Below are 22,551 nucleotides of genomic sequence, written 5' to 3' on the forward strand. Positions count from 1 at the left end.
TTTTGCATCCTTTGGATAAATGCATGGTAGCACAATTGCTAGATCATAGGGTAGTTCTATTTTGTAGTTTCTGAGAATCCTCCTTACTATTTTCCAGAGTGGCTGCACCAAGTTTACATTCCAACTAACAGTGCAAGAGGGTTCCATTCTTACCACATCCTCACCAAAACTTGTTTGTTGTGTTCACTATAGCTATTCTAACAGGTGTGAGGTGATATCATGATTTTGATTTGTATTTACATGATGATCAGTGATGCTAAGCATCCTGAAATGTGTCTCTAAGCCATTTAGATATCTTCTTTGGAGAAGTGTCTATTCATGTATTCTGTCCATTTCTTAACTGAATCATTGGTGATTTTGAAAACTTTTTTTTATAGACTGTAGATACTAACCCTTTATCAGATATGTCATTTGCAAATATTTTCTCCCATTATGTAGGCTGCTTTTTAGATACATTAATTGTTTACTTTATGTTGATGAATTCCTAATTCATTTTTGCTTTTGTTTCTCTTGCTTCCATCGACATGTCTAATAAGAATTTATTACAGCTGAGGTCAAAGAGGTTGATTCCTGTTTTATACTCTAGGATTTTGAAGATTTCCTGTCTCACTTTTAAGTCTTTCATCCATCTTGAATTTTTTTTTGATTATGGTGTAAGAAAGTGACCCAAGGGCACCTAGGTGGCTCAGTGGTTGAGCCTCTGCCTTTGGCTAAGGTTATTATCTGAGAGTCTTGGGATTGAGTCCTGCATCAGGCTCCCCACAGGGAACCTGCTTCTCTCTCTGCCTATGTCTCTCCCTCCTTCTCTGTCTCTCATGAAAAAATAAATAAAATCTTTAACACAAAAAGTGGCCCAGTTTCATTCTTTTGCATGTTGCTGTCCAGGTTGTTCAACACTATTTGTTGAATAGACTGTCTTTTTTCCATTATCTATTTTGTGCTTTGTCACAGTTTAGTTAACCAGATAGTTATGGATCCATTTCTGGGTTCTCTATTCTGTTTCAATCTTCTATGTATCTGTTTTTATGCCAGTACCATACTATCTTGATGACTACATATTTGTAAATATAGCTTGAAATTTGGAATTGTGATGCCTCCATTTTTTTTTCTTTTTTAGAATTACTTTGGCTATTCAGGTTATTTTGTGGTTCCACACACATTTTAGGATTGTTTGTTCTAGCTCTGTGGAAAATGCTGGTGGTATTTTGACAGAGATTGTATTGAATGTGTAGATTGCTTTGAGTAGCATAGATATTTTAACAATGTTTGTTCTTCCAATCCATGAGCATGAAATGCTTTTCCATTTCTTTGTGTCTTCTTCAGTTTCTTTCATGAGTACTCTATAGTTTTCAGAATATAGATCTTTTACTTCTTCAGTTAGGTTTATTCTTAGGTATCTTATGGTTTTTGGTGCAATTGCAAATGAGAGCAATTCCTTGATTTCTTTTTCTGCTACTTCATTATGGTTGTATAGAATAAAACAAATTTCTGCACATTGATTTTATATCTTACAACTTTGCTGAATTCATGTATGACTTCTAGCAGCTTTTTGATTAAGTCTTTTAGAATTTCTATATCAATCACGTCATTTTCAAAGAGTGAAAATTTGACTTCTTCCTTGCCAATTTAGATGCTTTTGTTGTCTGATTGCTGAGGCTAAGACTTCTAGTACTCTGTTAAATCATAATGTTGAGACTGGACTTCCTTGTCACGTTTCTGACTCAATTTTTCTCCATTGATGATATTATCTTGGGGTCTTTCATTTATGGCTTTTATGATGTTTAGTTAATCCTCCATCAATCCCAATTTTGTGAGGGTTGTTATCAAAAAAGGATGCTAGGGGCACCTTTGTGGCTCAGTCAGTTATGCATCTGACTCTTGATTTTAGCTCAAGTCATGATCTCAGGGTCGTAAGAGCCAGCCCCACACAGGCTCCACAATGGGCATGGAGCCTGCTTAAGATTCTCTCTCTTCCTCTCCCTCTACTCCTCCCCTCACCTCTCTCTGAAAAAAGAAAGTAAGAAAGGATGTTGTATATTGTCAAATGCTTTCTACATCTGTTAATAGGACTATATGGTTCTTATTCTGTCTTTTGTTAATGTGATGTATCCCATTGATTGCTTTTTTAATATGAACCACCCTTGTAGCCCAGGAATAAATCCCACTTGATCATGGTGAATAATACTTTTAATATACTGTTGAATTCAACCTGGTAGTATTTTATTGAGAATTTTTGCATCCATGTTCATCAGGGATGTTGGCCTGTAGGTCTCTTTTTTAGTAGGGTATTTGTCTAGTTTTGGAGTCAAGGTAATGCTGGCTTCTAGAATGAGTTTGGAAATTTTCCTTCCATTTCTCTTTTTTACAACATTTTAAGGAGAATAGGTATTAATTATTTAAATGTTTGGTAGAATTCCCCTAGGAAGCTATATGGCTCTGGCTTTTGTTCTTTGGGAAATTTTTGATTACTGATTCAATTTCTTAGCTGATTATGAGTATGTTCCATTTTTCTATTTCTTCCTGTTTCAGTTTTGGTAGTTTGTAGGCTAGCAGGAATTTTTCCATTTCCTCCAGGTTGCCCAGTTTGTTGGCATATAATATATATTTTTTTTTTTTTTTGCATTTCTGTGGTGTTGGGATGTCTCCTCTTTCATTTTTTATTTTTATCTATTCTAGTTCTTTCTCTTTACTTTTTCACAAGTCTAGCCAGGAGTATATCAATTTTATTAATTCTTCCAAAGAACCAGCCCTTAGTTTTGTTCATCCATTCTACTTTTTTTGTTTGTTTCCATATCATATATTTCTGTTCTAATTTTTATTATTTCCTTTCTCCTGGCTTTAGACTTTATTTGCTGTTACTTTTCTAGCTTCTTTAGGTATAGTGTTAGATTATATATTTGAGACTTGTTTGCTTCTTGAGGTAGGCTTTTTTTTTTAATTTATTTTTTATTGGTGTTCAATTTACTAACATACAGAATAACCCCCAGTGCCCGTCACCCATTCACTCCCACCCCCCGCCCTCCTCCCCTTCTACCACCCCTAGTTCGTTTCCCAGAGTTAGCAGTCTTTACGTTCTGTCTCCCTTTCTGCTATTTCCCACACATTTCTTCTCCCTTCCCTTATATTCCCTTTCACTATTATTCATATTCCCCAAATGAATGAGAACATATAATGTTTGTCCTTCTCCGACTGACTTACTTCACTCAGCATAATACCCTCCAGTTCCATCCACGTTGAAGCAAATGGTGGGTATTTGTCATTTCTAATAGCTGAGTAATATTCCATTGTATACATAAACCACATCTTCTTTATCCATTCATCTTTCGTTGGACACCGAGGCTCCTTCCACAGTTTGACTATCGTGGCCATTGCTGCTATAAACATCGGGGTTGAGGTAGGCTTTTATCGCAATATACTTCCCTCTTAGGACTACCTTTGCTGCTTCCCAAAGATTTTGGACTAACATGTTTTCATTCTCATTTCGTTTCATCTATTTTTTTATTTCTTCTTTACTTTTTGGTTAATCCACTCATTCCTTAGTAGGATATTCTTTAATCTCCATGTATTTGTAGTCTTTCCAAAAGTCTTCTTGTGTTTGACTTCAAGGTCTGAATCATTTTGATCTGAAAATATGCATGTTATGATCTCAATCTTTTTGTACTTTTTTAAGGCCTGATTTCTGACACAGTATGTGTTCCATTCTGGATAATGTCCCATGTATACTCGAGAAGAATATGTATGTATTCTGCTGCTTTGGTTGAAATGCTTAGTATACATCTGTTAAGTCCACCTGGTCCAGTGTGTCATTCAAAGCCCTTGTTTCCTTGTTGATTTTATTTAAATGATCTGTCCATTGTTGCATGTGGGGTGTTAAAATCCTCTACTATTATTTTAGTATTATCCATGAGTTTCTTTATGTTTATTATTAATTGATTTATATATGTGGGTGCTCCCAAGTGGGAGGTATAAATATTACAATTGTTAGACCTTCTTGATGGATAGATCCCTTAACTATGCTATAATGTCCTTCTTCATCTCTTGTTACAGTTTTTGTTTTAAAATCTAGTTTGGGGCAGCCCCAGTGGCTCAGCGGTTTAGCACCGCCTTCAGCCAAGGGCAGGATCTTGGAGACCCAGGATTGAGTCCCATGTCACCCCCTCAGAATTAAATAAAATTAAAATCTCAGGATTAAATAAATTAATTAAAGAATGTATGTATGTATTTATTTATTTTAGAATTTCCTGGAACATAAGTAAGCACTGAAGTACTGACTATTATGACTTTCAAGGGAGGCAATAGTTCTAAACTGTTACTAATGCTGTGATAGAGGTAGGTACTGGAACTCAGCAGCATACCAAGATTAAATAAATAAATAAATAAATAAATAAATAAATAAATAAAATAAACTCAGATATAGGCAGGGTGAATGCAGGGTTCTAAGGGAAACCAGGGATGCAAGAGTGATTGATAGCTCTTCTATGAAGGCTCACTGAAGGATGGGCAGTGCAAACTTTCAGCTTCCCATCTAGAGGTCCTGGGCACCACCAGGGCCAGGATCATTGTTTAAAGCCTTCTGGGAGGAAAACATTGCAGTCATTTGGAAGCCAGAGTTGCTTACACCAAGCTTGGGTTGTATATTCAGTCTCACACTCTACTAAGAGAATATCAAAGATGGCTGAGTGTAAGCTAGCAGTTATGGAAGCCCTTTAAGATCAGGAAATGAATAAGACTTTTTTGAACATAGTGACTAGAGAGTAGAAGGATACAGACATATCAGTCACAGTTAAAACCAGTTTATCTTTTAAAATATAGAAAATAACTACCGTGTGCATTTTTCCCTTTAACACGTTATTTGTCTAGCTAAGAGACTAAGAAAACTGAGGGGGATTGTCACCCATCATGATAACGTTAACTGGAGATGTCCATAGGAATGTTAATCTGGGCAATATAAAAAGTCTGCTGATTTTCAGATAATGCACTCTAATAGCCATCTACTGAAAAGGTCTTTTTCTCATCTCCTAAACCCCCTGTAATGAATTGAATCGCAGTCCCTGGGGCACCTGGGTGGTATTGTCAGTTCAGCATCTGACTCTTGATTTTGGATCTAGTCATGATCTCAGGGTCATGAAATTGAGCCCTTCATGGGGCTCCATGTTCAGCACAGAGTCTGCTTGAAATTCTATCTCCTGTCCATCTGTCCCTGCTGCTCATATTCTCTCTCTCCACCTTCCTCTCATTAAATAAATAATTAAATAATATATCTATACAGTCACATTCTAGTTCCTGGCATCTATGAATCTTACCTTATTTGGACAGAGGTTTTACAAATGTAATTAAGGCTCTTGAAATGAGAGAAGGTCATCCTGGATTTCCCAGGTAGGTTCTAGATACAATGAGAATCCTTATAAGCGTAAGGCAGAAGGTTAGTAAATAGAAGAGAAAGCACTGTGGCCACTAAAGAAAAGATTGGAATAATATTGGCATATGCCAAGAAATTCTTGGAATCAAAAGCAGCTGAAAGAGGAAAAGAATAGATTCTCCCTTAGAACCTCCAGAAGGAATACAGAATTACTGACACTTTGATTTCAAACATCTGGCCTCTAGGACTCTGACAGATTAGTTTGTTCTTTTAAGCTGCCCAGCTCATACTAATATTTTATGAGACTCATAGAAAACAAATATGCCCCATGTACAATTTCCTAAAATTAAGACAAAAAAAATACCTGGGGTCATGGATGAGGTTAAAAGAGGTTTTCCTTTATACTGTTAAAGAAGAGACACAGGTATATTCCTAAGGTCATGCTATAAATGAGAAAGCTGCTGGAATAACACAAGAATCACTCCAAGTCCCAAGTATTTTTCATTAATTTATTTATTTTTTCCAAGTAGTTTTTGTAAATTTTGTAATGCAGAGATTTTCAAAAGGTAGGTGGATACATAATAAAATTAATAGAGTTGTATGCTATGAGCATTTTTTGAAAACGGAAATAAAACAGTGGAAGATACTCCATTATATGGCACATACTTTTATTTTAAAAGTTTGTTGTATTAAATTTATTAATTGTAATATTAACTATTAATAACACTGACTTCAATATATTGATTATTTAATGTGCCAGCCATGTGTTATCTCATAGGTGAATGGGTCTACATCTTATAGCTGATGAAAAGAAAGTTTAGAGGATTAAATTAAGTAATTCAGCAATGTCTAAAACTAGTAAGTGATATAATAAGCAGAATTTGCAATTAAGTAGGTGGAAATAGAAGGTATTATACTAAGCAAAATAGGTCAATCAGAGAAAGAAAATTATCATATATAATTCCACTCATATGTGGAATTTAAGAAACAAAACAGAGGACCATAAAGGAAGGGGGGAAATAAAATAAGATGAAATTAGAGACAGAGACAAACCAAAACAGACTCTTAACCATAGAAAACAAACTGAGGGTTGCTGGAGGGGAGAGGGGCTGGGAGTACTGTGTGATGGACAATAAGGGGGGTACATTAAAAAAAGGAGGGTATATGATGTAATGATGTAATGTAGCACTGGGTATTATATACAACAGTTGAATCACTGAACTCTACCTCTGAAACTAGTATAACAGTATATGTTAGTTAATTGTGTAAAATTAAAAATGAAAGAAAGAAAGAAAGAGAAAGAAAGAAAGAAGAAAGAAAGAAAGAAAGAAGAAAGAAAGAAAGAAAGAAAGAAAGAAGAAAGAAAGAAGATAAAGTGTGGGAAATGTTTACAAGCTTAATGTCCCCATGTTGAAAGTTTAGAAAGACAGACATAGTATTGAATATGAATAAGTGTTATTGGGAATATTAGCTGTATGACTCTGGGAAAATAATGTAATTCATTTCATCTGTAAAAAGTAGATAATAATATCTACTTTGTATATTTGCATAGATTAAAGAAAATAACCCTTGGAAATAATTTCAAGGAAATCTGATCACAGATTTTTAAAAAAGATTTTATTTATTTATTCATGAGAGACCATAGACACAGAGAGAGAGGCAGAGACACAGGCAGAGGGAGAAGCAGGCTCCATGTGGGGACCCCGACGTGGGACTCGATCCCGGATCTCCAGGATCATGCCCTGGGCCGAAGGCAGGTGCCAAACCACTGAGCCACCCAGGGATCCCCCTGATCACAGATTTTAATATAGTTTAGCAGTTTTTGTTTTAATTTTGGAAGAAAAAATTAAAAGTGTATGGTACCAACTTTTAAAAAATATTTAAAAGTAGTAGACATTGTTCAGAATCTTATTGAAAGGCAAATAAAAAAAAAACTACCTGGGACAAATGATTATGATTAAGACATACAATATATTGTTTGGGAGGAAAATCTGGGGAATGAATTTTGGAGGGAAATTAAGGCATCAAAAGTACACGTTTACTAGAGAATTTAGAAAGCCACTCAATGCCAAGAATGAAAAGTATGCCCAGAGAAGACTTGGCAAGGCCCTGAACAGCACTCATTTTGGTAAAAAAGTTAAACTATCTCTTATTTTAGATGACATGATCTATACATAGTAAATCATAATAACTCCACCAGGAATCTACTGGAAGTAATACATAAATTCAGAGGAGTTGCAGGATACAAAATTAATACCTAGAAATCAGTTGCATTTCTATACACTAATAATGAAGTAACAAAAAGAAAAATTAAGAAGACAACTCCATTTACAATTGCACCAAAAAGAAAAAAAAATGCCTAATAAACTTAACCAAACTGGTAAAAAAATGTATACTCTGAAAACTATAAAATATTGATGAAAAATTTGAAGAGAATACAAAAAGTGAAAAGAGATTCCATACTCATGAATTGGAAGAATTAATATTGTGAAAATGTCCATATTAAAAATGTCCAATTATAAGGCAGTGCACAGACTCAACACAATCTGAATGCCAACAGCATTTTTCACAAAACTAGAACAGATAATCCTAAAATTTGTATGGAACCACAAAAGACTAAATAGCCAAAGCAATCCCTTTTTTAGATGTAATTTATTTATTCATGAGAGAAACAGAAATCTTTTTTTTAAAAGATTTTATATATTTATTCATGAGAGACACAGAGAGTGAGAGAGAGGCAGAGACACAGGCAGAGGGAGAAGCAGGCTCCATGCAAGGAGCTCGATGTGGGACTTGAACCCAGGAATCCAGGATCATGCCCTGAGCAAAGGCAGCGCCCAACCACTGAGCCACTCAGGCATCCCAAAGAAATCCTGAGGAGAAAGCAAAAAACAAAGGTGGAGGTACCACAATTCCTGATTTTAATACAGGCTACAAAGCTGTAGTAATCCAAAGAGTATAGCAATGGCACAAAAATAGACACATAGACCTATGGAACAGAATGGAGGTCCCCCAAAAAAACCCATATTTATATGATCAATTAATTTATCACACAGAAGGCAAGAATATCCTATGGCAAAAAGACAGTCTTCTCAATAAATAGTGCCAGGAAAAATGGACAGCTATATATAAAAGAATGAAATTGGACCACTTTCTAACACCATGTGCAAAAACAAACTCAAAATGGGTTAGACTGAAATATGATATCTGAAACCATGAAACTCCTAGAGGAGAATACATGCAATAATTTCTGTGACATTGGCAAAACTAATGTTTTTCTAGATATGTCTCCTAAGGCAAGGGAAATAAAACAAAAATACACTATTAGAAGTACCTTAGAATAAAAAAGCTTTTGCAGACTGAAGTAAACCATCAATAAAATTATTTTTTATAATAAATTTATTTTTTAATTTCAATTTGCCAACATACAGAATAACACCCAGTGCTTATCCCGTCAAGTGCCCCCCTCAGTGCCCGTCACCCAGTCACCCCCACCCCTGCGCTCCTCCCCTTCCACCACCCCTAGTTCGTTTCCCAGAGTTAGGAGTCTTTATGTTCTGTCTCCCTTTCTGATATTTCCCACATACTTCTTCTCCCTTCCCTTCTATTTCCTTTCACTATTACTTGTATTCCCCAAATGAATGAGAACACATAATGTATGTCCTTCTCCGATTGACTTATTCACTCAGCATAATACCCTCCAGTTCCATCCACGTTGAAGCAAATGGTGGGTATTTGTCATTTCTAATGCCTGAGTAATATTCCATTGTATACATAAACCACATCTTCTTTATCCATTCATCTTTCGATGGACACTGAGGCTCCTTCCACAGTTTGGCTATTGTGGACATTGCTGCTAGAAACATTGGGGTGCAGGTGTCCTGGCGTTTCATTGCATCTGTATCTTTGGGGTAAATCCCCAACAGTGCAATTGCTGGGTCGTAGGGCAGGTCTATTTTTAACTCTTTGAGGAACCTCCACACAGATTTCCAGAGTGACTGCACCATTTCACATTCCCACCAAGAGTGTAAGAGGGTTCCCTTTTCTCCACATCCTCTCCAACATTTGTGGTTTCCTGCCTTGTTAATTTTCCCCATTCTCACTGGTGTGAGGTGGTATCTCATTGTGGTTTTGATTGGTATTTCCCTGATGGCAACTGATGCAGAGCATTTTCTCATGTGCATGTTGGCCATGTATATGTCTTCCTCTGTGAGATTTCTGTTCATGTCTTTTTCCCATTTCATGATTGGGTTGTTTGTTTCTTTGGTGTTGAGTTTAAGAAGTTCTTTATAGATCTTGGAAACTAGCCCTTTATCTGATATGTCATTTGCAAATATCTTCTCCCATTCTGTAGGTTGTCTTTGAGTTTTGTTGACTGTATCCTTTGCTGTGCAAAAGCTTCTTATCTTGATGAAGTCCCAATAGTTCATTTTTGCTTTTGTTTCTTTTGCCTTTGTGGATGTATCTTGCAAGAAGTTACTGTGGCCGAGGTCAAAAAGGGTGTTGCCTGTGTTCTTCTCTAGGATTTTGATGGAATCTTGCCTCACATTTAGATCAATCATTTAGATTGACTCCTTAAATTCTCTTTCTTCAGTCTCATTGTTAGTGTATAGAAATGTCACTGATTTCTGGGCATTGATTTTGTATTGTGTCTGCCACATTGCCGAATTGCTATATGAGTTCTAGCATTCTTGGGGTGGAGTTTTTTGGGTTTCCTACGTACAGTATCATGTTATCTGCGAAGACGGAGAGTTTGACTTCTTTGTCAATTTGAACGCCTTTTATTTATTTTTGTTGTCTGATTTCTGAGTGTAGGACTTCTAGTACTATGTTTACTAACAGTGGTGAGACTGGACATCGGTCTCATGTTCCTTGTATAAGGGGAAAGGCTCTCAGTGTTTTCCCATTGAGAAAGATGTTTGTTGTGGGCTTTTTGTAGATGGCTTTTAAGATGCGGAGGAGTGCTGTCTCTATCCCTACACTCTGAAGAGTTTTGATCAGGAATGGATGCTGTATTTGGTCAAATGCTTTCTCTGCATCTATTGAGAGGGTCATAGGATTATTGTTTTTTCTCTTGTTGATATGATCTATCACGTTGATTGTTTTACCAGTGTTGAGCTAACCTTGCATCCCAGGGATAAATCCCACTTGGCCATGGTGAATAATCTTCTTAATGTATTATTCGGTCCTATTGGCTAGTATCTTGTTGAGAATTTTTGCATCTGTGTTAATGAGAGATATTGGTCTATAATTTTCCTTTTTGGTGGGGTCTTTGTCTTGTTTTGGAAATAAGGTGATGCTCGCCTAATAAAATGAGTTTGGAAGTATTGCATCCCTTTCTATCTTTTGAAACAGCTTTGGTAGAATAGGTATAGTTTCTTCTTTAAACATTTGATAAAATTCCCCTGAGAAGCCATCTGACCATGGACATTTGCGTCTTGGGAGGTTTTCGATGACTGCTTCAATTTCCTCCCTGGTTATTGGCTTGTTCAGGTTTTTTTTTATTTTTATTTATTTATGATAGTCACACACACACACACACAGAGAGAGAGAGAGAGAGGCAGAGACATAGGCAGAGGGAGAAGCAGGCTCCATGCACCGGGAGCCCGACGTGGGATTCAATCCCGGGTCTCCAGGATCGTGCCCTGGGCCAAAGGCAGGCGCTAAACCTCTGCGCCACCCAGGGAACCCCTGTTCAGGTTTTCTATTTCTTCCTGTTACAGTTTTGGTAATTTGTGGTTTTCCAGAATTGCGTCCATTTCTTCTAGATTGTCTGCTATATTGGCTTATAGCTGCTCATAATACGTTTTTAAAATCGTTTGTATTTGCTTGGTATTGGTTGAGATCTCTTTTATTTGTGATTTCATTAATTTGAGTCTTTTCTCTTTTGGTTTTAATAAGGCTGGCTAATGGTTTATCTATCTTATTAATTGTTTCAAGGAACAAACTCCTGGTTTTGTTGATCTGTTCTACAGTTCTTCTGGTCTCTATTTCATTTAGTTCTGCTTGAATCTTTATTAACTCTCATCTTCTGCTTGCTATACTTTTTACTTGCTGTTCTTTCTCCAGTTCCTTTAGGTGCGAGGTTAGCTTGTGTATTTTTCTCCAATTTTTTGAGGGATGCTTGTATTGTGGTGTATTTCCCTCTCAGGACTGCTTTTGCTGTATCCCAAAGACTTGACAGGTTCTATCTTTATTTTAATTAGTTTCCATGAATCTTTTTAATTCTTCTCTAATTTCCTGGTAGACCAATTCATCTTCTAGCAGGATGCTCTTTAACCTCCACTGTTTTAATTTCTTCCAAATTTCTTCTTGTGTTTGAGTTCCAGTTTCTAAGCTTTGTGGTCTGAAAATATGCAGGATAAAATCAATCTTTTGGTATGGGTTGAAACCTGATCTGAGACCCAATATGTGGTCTATTCTGGAGAAAATTCCACATGCACTTGAGAAGAAAGTCTATTCAGTTGTGTTCAGATGGAAAGTTCTGTATATATCTGTGAAATCCTTCTGGTCCAGTATATCATTTAAAGCTCTTTTTTCTTTGGAAATGTTGTGCTTAGAATATCTGTCATTTACTGAAAGTGCCATGTTGAAGTCTGCTATAATTAGAGTTTTATTATCTAAGCATGTTATTAATTGATTGTTGTACTTGGCAGCCCCCACATTCGGGGCAAAAATATTCATGATTGTTAGGTCCTCTTGGTCCTCTTGTTGGATAGATCCTTTAAGTATGATACAGTGTCCCTCTTCATCTCTCACTACAGTCTTCGGGATAAACTTTAGTTTATCTGATAGAAGGATGGCTACCCCTGCTTTCTTTTGAGGACCATTTGAATGGTAAATGGTTCTTCAACCTTTCATTTTCATCCTGGAGTTGTCCTTAGGTCACAAATGAGTCTCTAATAGACAGGAAATAGTTGGGTTTTGCTCTTTTATCCAGTCTGAAACTTTATGTCTTTTGATGGGATTATTTAGCCCATTCACATTCAGAGTTACTATTGAAAGATATGAATTTAGTGTCATAATAATACTTATTCAGGCCCTGTTTTTTGGATTATTTCTTTGGGATTTCTCTTTCTCTTACAAGGTCCTCCTTAATATTTCTTGCAGAGCTGGTTTTGTGGTCACATATTCCTTCTGTTTCTGCCCATTTTGGAAGCTCTTTATCTCTCTTTCTATTGTGACTTACAGCCTTGCTGGAAAGAGTGTTCTTGCTGCATGTTCTTCTCATTTAGGACCCCGAATATATCCTGCCAGCCCTCTCTAGCCTGCCAGGTCTCTGTGGAGAGGTCCGCTGTTAATCTAAAATTTCTCTCTGTATAAGTTAGGAATCTCTTGTTTTTTGCTGCTTTAAGGATCTTCTCTTTATCTTTGGAATTTACATGTTTCACTCTTAAATGTCGAGGTGTTGAACAGTTTTTATTGATTTTGGTGGGGACCTTTCTGTCTCCTGGATCTAAATGCCTTTTTCCCTCCCCAAATTAGGGAAGTTCTCAGCTATGATCTGTTCAAATATGCTTTCCGGTCTTCTGTCCCTCTTGGCTCTCTCTGGAACCACAATTATACGTTGATTTTTTCTTCTGAGGCTTATTTATTTTCCTTAACTTTTCCTCATGGTCTTTAATTGTTTTTATCTTTTTTCCTCAGCTTCCTTCCTTGCCATCAACTTGTCTTCTATGTCCCTCCCTCTTCTAACTCATTAACCCTCATCGCTAGGACCTCCAGTTTGCATTGCATCTCATTTACTTGATTTTTAATTTCAGCCTGATTAGATTCAATTCTGCAGGCATGAAGTCTCTTGATTCCTTTATGCTTTTTTCCAGGGTAACCAGTAGGTTAATAATTGTGCTTATGATTTGGCTTTTTGACATTGAATTGTAATCAAAATTCTGTAACTATGTAGCAGATAGTACCATTTCTGATTCTTTCCTTTGTGGTGAGTTCATCCTTCTAGTAATTTTGCTCTGCACAGAGTGGTGTATGAGCAGGCTGAGTCCAGAATATCAACAAAGACCTAAGTAAATTTCACCCTAGGTGATTCTGCCGAGGTCAGAGACCAAAAATTGAAAACAAAGATCAGGACAAAAGACAACAAAAGGACTACTAAAGTGAAAAACAAATTTTAAAACAAAGTAGTAAAAAATAAAACGCCAAGAATCCCAAAGAAAAAGAAAAAAAATGGCGTGGGTACTTGTAGATGGTGGTGGTGATGAAGTTGTAGTGGAGTGACAATGTAATCTCCCTGAGGGGTTCTAGAGGATGATCCTCTCAGTTCTGAGTTTATTAAGTTATGTATGTTTGAAGATGCTCAGTACCAAATTTATATAAACCAGAAATATTTGTAGAGAGCCCTACCATTGACCCCCAAGGCAAATTAGATAAAAGAGGGGGTTAGTATGGGAATAAGGAATCTCACAGAATGAGCCAGCACAGTATAGCACCTGGTTCTGGATGCATGTTGGTCATGTTTTAGAAGATATTAACTTCTGCCATTGTAGAACAAAATGAAGTAGAGAAAACAAAAAACACACACAAAAAAATATCTTGTATATCTCCCCAAATTAAGTTGAGTATGTTGAAGGAAATCTAGAAGTGGAAAATATATCTAGGACCTGTAATTGTAGAAATATGAAAGTCAAAAAAAAAAAAAGAACCTTAAAAATAAAGAGGTGGTAAAATATTGTAGTTAATGTGAGAAAGGAGAAAAAGATGGCAATTTACAGTCTGATATAAAAATGAGTTGTCCTGGAAAAAGGAAGAAAAATAAAATAGGAGGGTTAGTCTCTGGCTTTGTATACTGTAAATCCCACGACTTTCCCTGGAGATTTATAGTGCTGCTTCTCAAGAACCTGCTCTTCCCCTGTCCTTCCAGCTGGTCTTTGGGGGAGTTGCCCCCTGTGCTGATTCTCAGGTGTGTATACCTGGGGGAGCTGCCCCACCCCCTGTCAGTTTCCAGCTCAGTGAGCACTGTTTACCCCATGAGGCCTTTGTTCCCTGGTGGCCCCACCTCTCCCAGGGAGAGGATGAAACCAGGAGGAACAACTCTGGCAGCAGCCAGGTCTCCATCCCTGGAGTCAGATCCTGCAGTAACTAACAGAGTCTCCTAGTGTGCACTGGCCTAGATGCTCTCGGGGTGGCACTGGGGTGCTGATCTACACAGCTTGCAGGGTGCCCCACATCAGGAGTGTTCTCATGTCCTGTGCCCTCTCTGCTTCTTCCTGTCCCAGGGAGCGTGCATGATCATAAGCCGTGTCTGTTTGGCATCCTAGGGTCTGGGGCCTGTGCTGCTGGAATCCTGTTCCTGAGTCCATGACTCCCAAAGGAAGCAGGGCGCAGACACCTCCATCTTGAGCTGCCCTCCTGACCAAGAGGCTTCTCCTGAATGCCCCAACTTTGTGCGCTACAGCCCTTTACCAACATTGACCTGCATTGTGTGGTGCACTCTCCCCAGGTGCACTTCCTCTATTAGTGACTCCAGGAATCTGGAGGCTTCTCTGGCCCTCCTGTAACTCTGCCCGATTTCCCTGCTAAGTGCCTTTCTGTCCTGGAAGAACCCAGTTCAAATTTTTTAAAGTTCCCGCATCTCCGGGGGTGGACTTTCCTGTCCCAGAGGCTTTCACTGCCTGGATTTAGCCAAGCTCCTTGCAGTGCCCCTCCCCAACTTGGTTCTTTTTATTTTATTTTTTTTCCAGCTTCCTACCATGTTAGAAGTGAAAATCCTTCTCTCTGTAGCATTCCAGCTGTTCTCTCTTTAAATCTCAGGTCGAATTCGTAGATTTTCACGACAGTTTAAAAGTTATCTAGGTAAGTTGGTGGGTCCAGGTGAGGTGAGGACCCCTACTCCTCCGCCATATTGCCCCCTTTTTTCCTTTTTGACTTTCATATTTCTACAATTACATGTCTTAGGTATATTTTTCACTTCTGGATTCTCTTCTACATATTCATTTTAATTTTGGCAAATATACTAGATATCGTTATTCGTTTGTATTTTTTTAATTTTTCCCCCTCAGTTGGTTTTAAAACGGTGGACGTTAGTACTTTGTAAAACATGACCAATATACAGCCAGAACCAAGTGGAACATGCTGTTGGCTCATTCTGTGAGATTATATTCATTTTTCCTTCACACTCTGCCCCCCTCTTTTATTATGTTTATGTTTTGGTGGTCAATGTTGGGGCTTGCTAGAAGTATTGCTGGTTTATATAAATTTGGGATTTATCATCTTCTAACATACAGAACAAAATACATTCAGAACCAAGAAGAGATCACCCTCTAGTACCCCTCAGGTAGACTACATTCTCTCTCAACTACCACTTGATCACCAGCAGCATCCTCCCTTTTTTTCTCTTTTTCCTTACTTTGCTACTTTTTCTTCTTTTTTTCTTTTTTCTTCTTTGTTTTTGGTCTTGGCTTTTTATTTTTAGTACTTTGTTTCAAAACTTGTTTTTCTCTTTAGTGGTCCTTCTTTTTAAAATTTTGTTGTGTTCTTCTTTTTCTTTTATTTTCCGGTCTCTGACCTCTTCAGAATAATCTAGAGTGTATTTTAATTAGGTCATGGTTGATAGTTTTGACTCAGCCCACTCAAACAGCCACTATGCACTGGACAAAATGACTAGAAGGAAGAATTCACCACAAAAAAAAGAACCAGAAATGGTAATCTCTGCCACAGAATTACAGAATTTGGATTTCTTTTGTTTGTTTATTTGTTTGTTTGTTTTTCCCAGAATTTGGATTTCAATACGATGTCAGAAGGTCAATTCAGAAGTACAATTATAAAGCTACTTGCAGCTCTGGAGAAAAGCATAAAGGACACTGGAGACTTTGTGACTGCAGAATTGAGATCTAATCAGGCCAAAATTAAAAATACATTAAATGAGATGCAAGCTCAACTGGATGATCTAACTTCTAGGGTTAATGAGGTGGAAGAGAGAGTGTGTGACATAGAAGACAAGTTGATAGCAAGTAAGGAAGGAAGGTGAGGGAAAAAGAGAAAAACAGTTTAGAGCCCATGAGGAAAGGCTTAGAGAGAAATAAATGGTAACTGGAAAAGGATGAATTGCATCTAATTGGGATTACAAAAGAGGCTGAGAGAGAGAGAGAGAGGACCACAAATATATGTGAACAAATCATAGCTGAGAACTTCCCAAATCTGGGGAAATTCAAAGGCATTCAGATCCAAGAGATGGAGAGACCCCCCAAAATAAATAAAAACCGTTCAACACCTCCACACTCAATAGTGAAACTTGCAAATTTCAAAGATAAAGAGAAAATTCTTAAGCAGATGGAGACAAGGGATTCTTCACTTCTGGGGAGAAATATCAGAGTAACAACAGACCTCTACACAGAGACCTGGGAGTCCAGAAAGAGCTGGCAGGATATATTAAGGGTACTAAATGAGAAGAACATGGAAAGAAGAATACTTCATCCAGCAAGGCTGTCATTCAGAATAGAAGGAGAGATAAAGAGCTTCCAGTATAGGGAAAAACTGACAAAATATGTAACCACCAAACCGACTCTGCAAGAAATACTAAGGGGGACCCTGTAAAAGAAAGAGGGATCCCAAAGAAACAATACACAAAAATAGGGACTGAATAGATAATACTATGAAACTAAGTTCATTTCTTTCAATAGTTTGAATGTGAATGGGATAAACGGTTCCATCAAAAGACGCAAGGAATCAGACTGGATAAAAAGCAAGACTCATCTATATGCTGTCTACAAGAGACTCATTTTAGACCTAAGGACACCTCCAGTCTAGAAAATGAAGGGATGGAGAACCATTTACCATGCAAGTGATCCTCAAAAGAATGCTGGGGGTAGCAATCCTCATATTAGATAAATTAAAGTTTATGCCAAGACTGTAGTAAGATATGAAGAGTGACAATATATCATATTTAAAGGGTCTATGCAACAAGAAGACCTAACATGTATTAATATTTATGTGCCTAATGTGGGAGCAGTCAAGTATATCAATGAATTAATAAGCAAAGTAAAGAGATACTTAGATAATAATACACTAAGAGGGACTTCTTGATGGCTCAGTATTTGAGCACCCACCTTTGGCTCAGGTCATGATCCCAGGGTCCTGGGATCCAGTCTTACATTGCACTCCCCACAGGGAGCCTGCTTTTGTCTGTGCCTGTGCTTCTGCTTCTCTTTGTGTTTCTCATGAATAAATAAATAAAATCTTTTTAAAAAAATACAGTAATGAGACTTCAACATGGCATTTTCAGGAAATGACAGGTCTTCTCAACAGGACATCACCAAGGAAACAAGGACCTTAAATTATTCACTGAACCAAAGAGATTTCAAAGATATATACAGAGCTTTCCATCCAAATACAACTGAATACATATTCTTCTCAAGTGCACATGGAACTTTTTCCAGAATAGACCACATACTGGGTCACAAATCAGGTCACAACTGATACCAAAAGATTCAGATTGTCCCCTGCATATTTTCAGACCACAATACTTTGAAACTAGAATTCAATCACAAGGAAAATTTTGTAAAAAACTCAAACACATGGAAGTTAAAGACCATCCTACTAAAAGATGAATTGGTCAGCCACGAAATTAGAGGATAATTAAAAAGTTTCATAGAAACTAATGAAAATGAAGGTACAACTGTTCAAATCTTTGGGATACAGCAAAAGTGGTCCTAAGAGGGAAATACATGGCAATAAAAGCCTCCCTCAAAAAATTGAAAAAAAAAAACCACAATCAAACCTCAAACCTCAAGGAATTGCAGAAAGAACAGCAAGTAAAACCTACACGAAACAGAAAGAGAGATAATAAAGATTCGAGCAGAACTCAATGAAATAGAGACCAGAAGAACTGTAGAACAGATCAACAAAACCAGGAGTTGGTTCTTTGAAACAATTAATAAGATAGATAAACCATTAGCCAGCCTTATTAAAAAGAAGAGAGAGAAGACTCAAATTAATAAAATCATGAATGAAAAAGGAGAGATCACAACCAAATGATAGTATTATCCAAAATATTATATATTATTATTATTTTCTTGGAAATACAAACGATTTTAGAAACATATTATCAGCAACTATACACCAACATATTAGGCAATCTAGAAGAAATGGATGCATTTCTGGAAAACCACAAATTGCAAAAACTGGAACAGAAAGGAATAGGAACCCTGCACTGGCCAAAAACCAGCAAAGAAATTGAAGCAGTCATCAAAAGCCTTCCAAGACACAACAGTCAAGGGTCAGATGGCTTCCTAGGGGAATTCTATCAAACGTTTAAAGAAAAAATACCTATTCTACTAAAGCTGTTTCAAAGGATAGAAAGAGATGGAATATGTCCAAACTTGTTTTATGGGCCAGCATCACATTGATTCTAAAAACCAAGACCCCACAAAAAGGAGAATTATAGACTAATATCCTTGATTAACACGGATATAAAAATTCTCAACAAGATACCAGCCAATAGGATCCAGCAGTACATTTAGAAGATTATTCGCCATGACCAAGTGCGATTTATACCCAGGATGCAAGGATGGTTAAAATCATGTAGTATAATGAACTTCATAGATCACATCAACTAGAGAAAAATAAGAACCATACGATCCTCTCAATATATGCAGAGAAAGTATTTGACAAAATACAGCATCCATTCCTGATTAAAACTCTTCAAATTGTAGGCGTAGAGGCAACATTCCTCAAAGTCTTAAAAGCTATTTATGAAAAACCCACAGTGAGTATCATTATCAATGAAGAAAAACTGACCACCTTTTCTCTAAATCAGGTACATGACAGGGATGTCCATTCTCAACACTGATTTCAACATAGTGCTAGAAGTCCCAGTCTCAGCAGTCAGACAACAAAAGGAAATAAAAGGAATTCATATTGGCAAAGAAGAAGTTCAACTTTCCTTCTTTCAGATGACATGATACTGCATGTAGAAAACCCAGAAGAATCCACCCCAAGATTGCTAGAATTCATCCTGCAATTCAGCTATGTGGCAGGATACAAAACCAATTCCCAGAAATCAGTGGCATTTCTATACACTACCAATGATACTGAAGAAAGAGAAATTAAAGAATCAATCCCATTTACAATTTCACCCCAAAGCATAATATACCTAGGAATAAACCTAACCAAAGAGGTAAAGGATCTATATCCTAAAAACTACAGAACACTTCTGAAATTCAGGAAGACAGAAAGACATGGAAAAACATCCCATGCTCATGAATTTAAGAATAAATATTGTGATAATGTCTATCCACCCAGGAAAATTTACATGTTTAATGCAATCCCTATCAAAATACCATGGACTTATTCACAGAGTTGGAACAAATCATCTTAAGTTTTGTATGGAACTAGAAAAGACCCCAAATATCCAGAGGAATATTAATAAAGAAACCCAATGTTAGGGACATCACAATGCTGGATTTCAAGCTGTATTACAAAGCTGTGATCATCAAGACAGTGTGGTACTGGCACAAAAACAGACACATGGATCAGTTGAAGAGAATAGAGAACCCAGAAATGGGCACTCAACTCTATCATCAACTAATATTTGACAAAGCAGGAAAGAATATCCACTGAAAAAAGACACTCTCTTTAACAAATGGTTTCAGGAAATTTGGACAATGTGAGAGAAGAATCCATCTAAATCTTAGAGAAGAACACAGGCAATATCCTTTTTGAAGTTGGCCACAGCAACTTCTTGCAAGACACATCTATGAAGTAAAAATAAAACAAAAGCAAAAATGAACTATTGGGACTTCATCAAGATTAAAAGCTTCTGTACAGCCAAAGAAACAATCAACAACACGAAAAGATAACCTACAGAATGGGAGAAGATATTTGCAGATGATGTATCAGATAAAGGGATAGTATCTAAGATCTATAAAGAACTTATTAAATTCAGCACGCAAGCACCAAAAAATCCAATCATGAAATGGGCAGAACACATGAACAGAAATTTCACTAAAGAAGTCATACACATGGCCAACAGGCACATGAGAAAACTCTCTCATTGACTTTCTATCAGGGAAATACAAATCAAAACCACAATGAGATACCACCTCACACCAATGAGTATGGCAAAAATTAACCAGACAGGAAACATGAAATGTTGGAGTGGTTGTGGAGAAGGTGAACCCTCTTGCACTGTTGGTGGGAATGGAAACTGGTGCAACCACTCTGGAAAACAGTGTGAATATTTCTCAAAAAGTTACCCTTTTTGATTCAGCATTGCACTACTGGGTATTTACCCCAAAGATACAGATGTAGAGAATTGCTGGGACATGGACACCCACATGTTCTTAGCAGCAATGTCCACAATAGCCAACCTGTGGAAGGAGCCTCAGTGTCCATTGAAAGGTGAGTGGATAAAGAAGATGTGGTATATTTATAAAATGAAATATTACTGTGCCATCAGAACAGACAAATACCCACCGTGTGCTTCAACATGGATGGAACTGGGGGGGTATTATACTGGGTGAAGTAAGTCAATTGGAGAAGGGCAAGCATTATATGGTTTCACTAATATGGGGAATATAAGATATATTGATAGGGATTATAAGGGAAAGGAGAGGAATTGGGAAAAATTAGAGAGAGATACAAACCATGAGAGGCTCCTTACTCTGGGAAACAAACAAAGGGTTGCAGAAGGGGAGGTGGGCTGGGGGTTCGGATAACTGAGTGATGGGCACTGAGGAGGGCACTTGATGGAATGAGCACTGGGTGTTATACTATATGTTGCCCAACTGAACTTCAATAAAAACAAATGCAAATAGACAAATGGATAAGGCAGTTGTGGAACACACACACACTGGAATATTATGCAACCACAAAATTTTGAGACCGTATGATATGTGACAACATGGGTGGCTCTAGAAATTATTATACTAAGTGAAATAAGTTAGACATTGAAAGACAAATACCATATGATTCACTCATAGATGGAAGCAAAATAGAGAAAAGGAAAGAAAGAAAAGAAAGAAGAAAAAGAAAGAAAGAAAGAAAGAAAGAAAGAAAGAAAGAAAGAAAGAAAGAAGAAAGAAAGAAAGAAAGAAGAAAGAAAGAAGAAAGAAAGAAAGAAAGAAAGAAAGAAAGAAAGAAAAGAAAGAAAGAAAGAAAGAAAGAAAGAAAGAAGTGAATAAACAAACAAATTAGAATTGGACTTTTAAATACAGAGAACAAAGTGATGGTTGCCAGAAGGGATGGGTAGAGTTGGGCCAAATGGGTAAAGGAAAATGAGAGATACAGGCTTCCTGTTATGGAATGAAAAAGCACGGGATGAAAAGACAGAGCATAAGGAATATAATCAATGACATTATAGTAGAGTTGTATGGAGATAGATGATACCTACACTTGTGAGCATAGCATAATGCATAATAAAGTTTGATCACCATGTTTTACACCAGAACCTCAAATAAAATTTCATGTCAATTGCACTCAAACAAACTTATCTTAAAAAGCACTGCGACTTGAATGAACAAAGAAAAAAAGAGATAAATAAACATAGATTCTTAAACACAGAGAACAAACTGGTGGTTACCAGAGGTGAGGTCAGTGGGAGGATGGGTGAAATAGTTGAATAGGATTAAGAGTATACTTATGAGGAGCATTAAGTAATGTATAGAATTGTTGAATAACTATATTGTACACCTGAATTTCATATAACACTATATGTTAATTATACTCAAATTAAAAAAAAATTAAAAAGGATAAAAAACCTGTAGCTTGATTGACAAAAAGAGAAAGTATTCAAAATACTAAAATAAAAAAAATAAAGATGAAGACACTACTAATCTTAAAGCAATTTAAAGGATAAGAAAATACTATAAAACTATGTTTATACTATATAAACAATTGTATACCAACAAATTAGAAAACTTAGATGAAATGGAAAAATTCTGAGAAAAAAGTTCCAAAATTGACTCAAGAAAAAAAAAAAACAGAAAATATGTACAGTACAGAACTAGAAAGAGTAGATATTGAATCTGTCATCAAAATCCTCCACTGCTGTGGTTAGGACACCCAAAACTAAATTAAATAACAGTGGTGAGAGTGGACATCCCTGTCTTGTTCTTGACTATAGAGGAAATCCTTTCAGTTTTTCCCCATTGAGGACGATGTTAGCTGTGGGTTTTTTTGCATATGGTCTTTACTTAACTGTAAAGAGCAAACTGATGGTTACAAGACGAGATATGGGTGGGGGA

At 36.8% G+C, this 22,551-nt stretch overlaps 1 protein-coding gene across 4 annotated transcripts in view; it reads right to left on the reverse strand.

Annotated features, from left to right (window-relative positions):
- Nucleotides 1-22,551, reverse strand: part of SH3BGRL (SH3 domain binding glutamate rich protein like) — a 339,550-nt gene that overhangs the window by 162,387 nt on the left and 154,612 nt on the right. The window contains exon 4 of one of the 4 annotated variants that reach the window (XM_072816912.1): nucleotides 6,960-8,232. The exons of the other annotated variants lie outside the window; for them this stretch is intronic. Coding sequence (XP_072673013.1) covers nucleotides 8,173-8,232 — 60 coding nt within the window. The 3' untranslated portion in view covers nucleotides 6,960-8,172. Of the gene's footprint in view, nucleotides 1-6,959; nucleotides 8,233-22,551 lie in introns of those variants that run through there. 4 annotated transcript variants of the gene reach the window in all.

The sequence above is a fragment of the Canis lupus genome, chromosome X, assembly GCF_048164855.1.
Source record: "Canis lupus baileyi chromosome X, mCanLup2.hap1, whole genome shotgun sequence".
Taxonomy (NCBI): domain Eukaryota; kingdom Metazoa; phylum Chordata; class Mammalia; order Carnivora; family Canidae; genus Canis; species Canis lupus.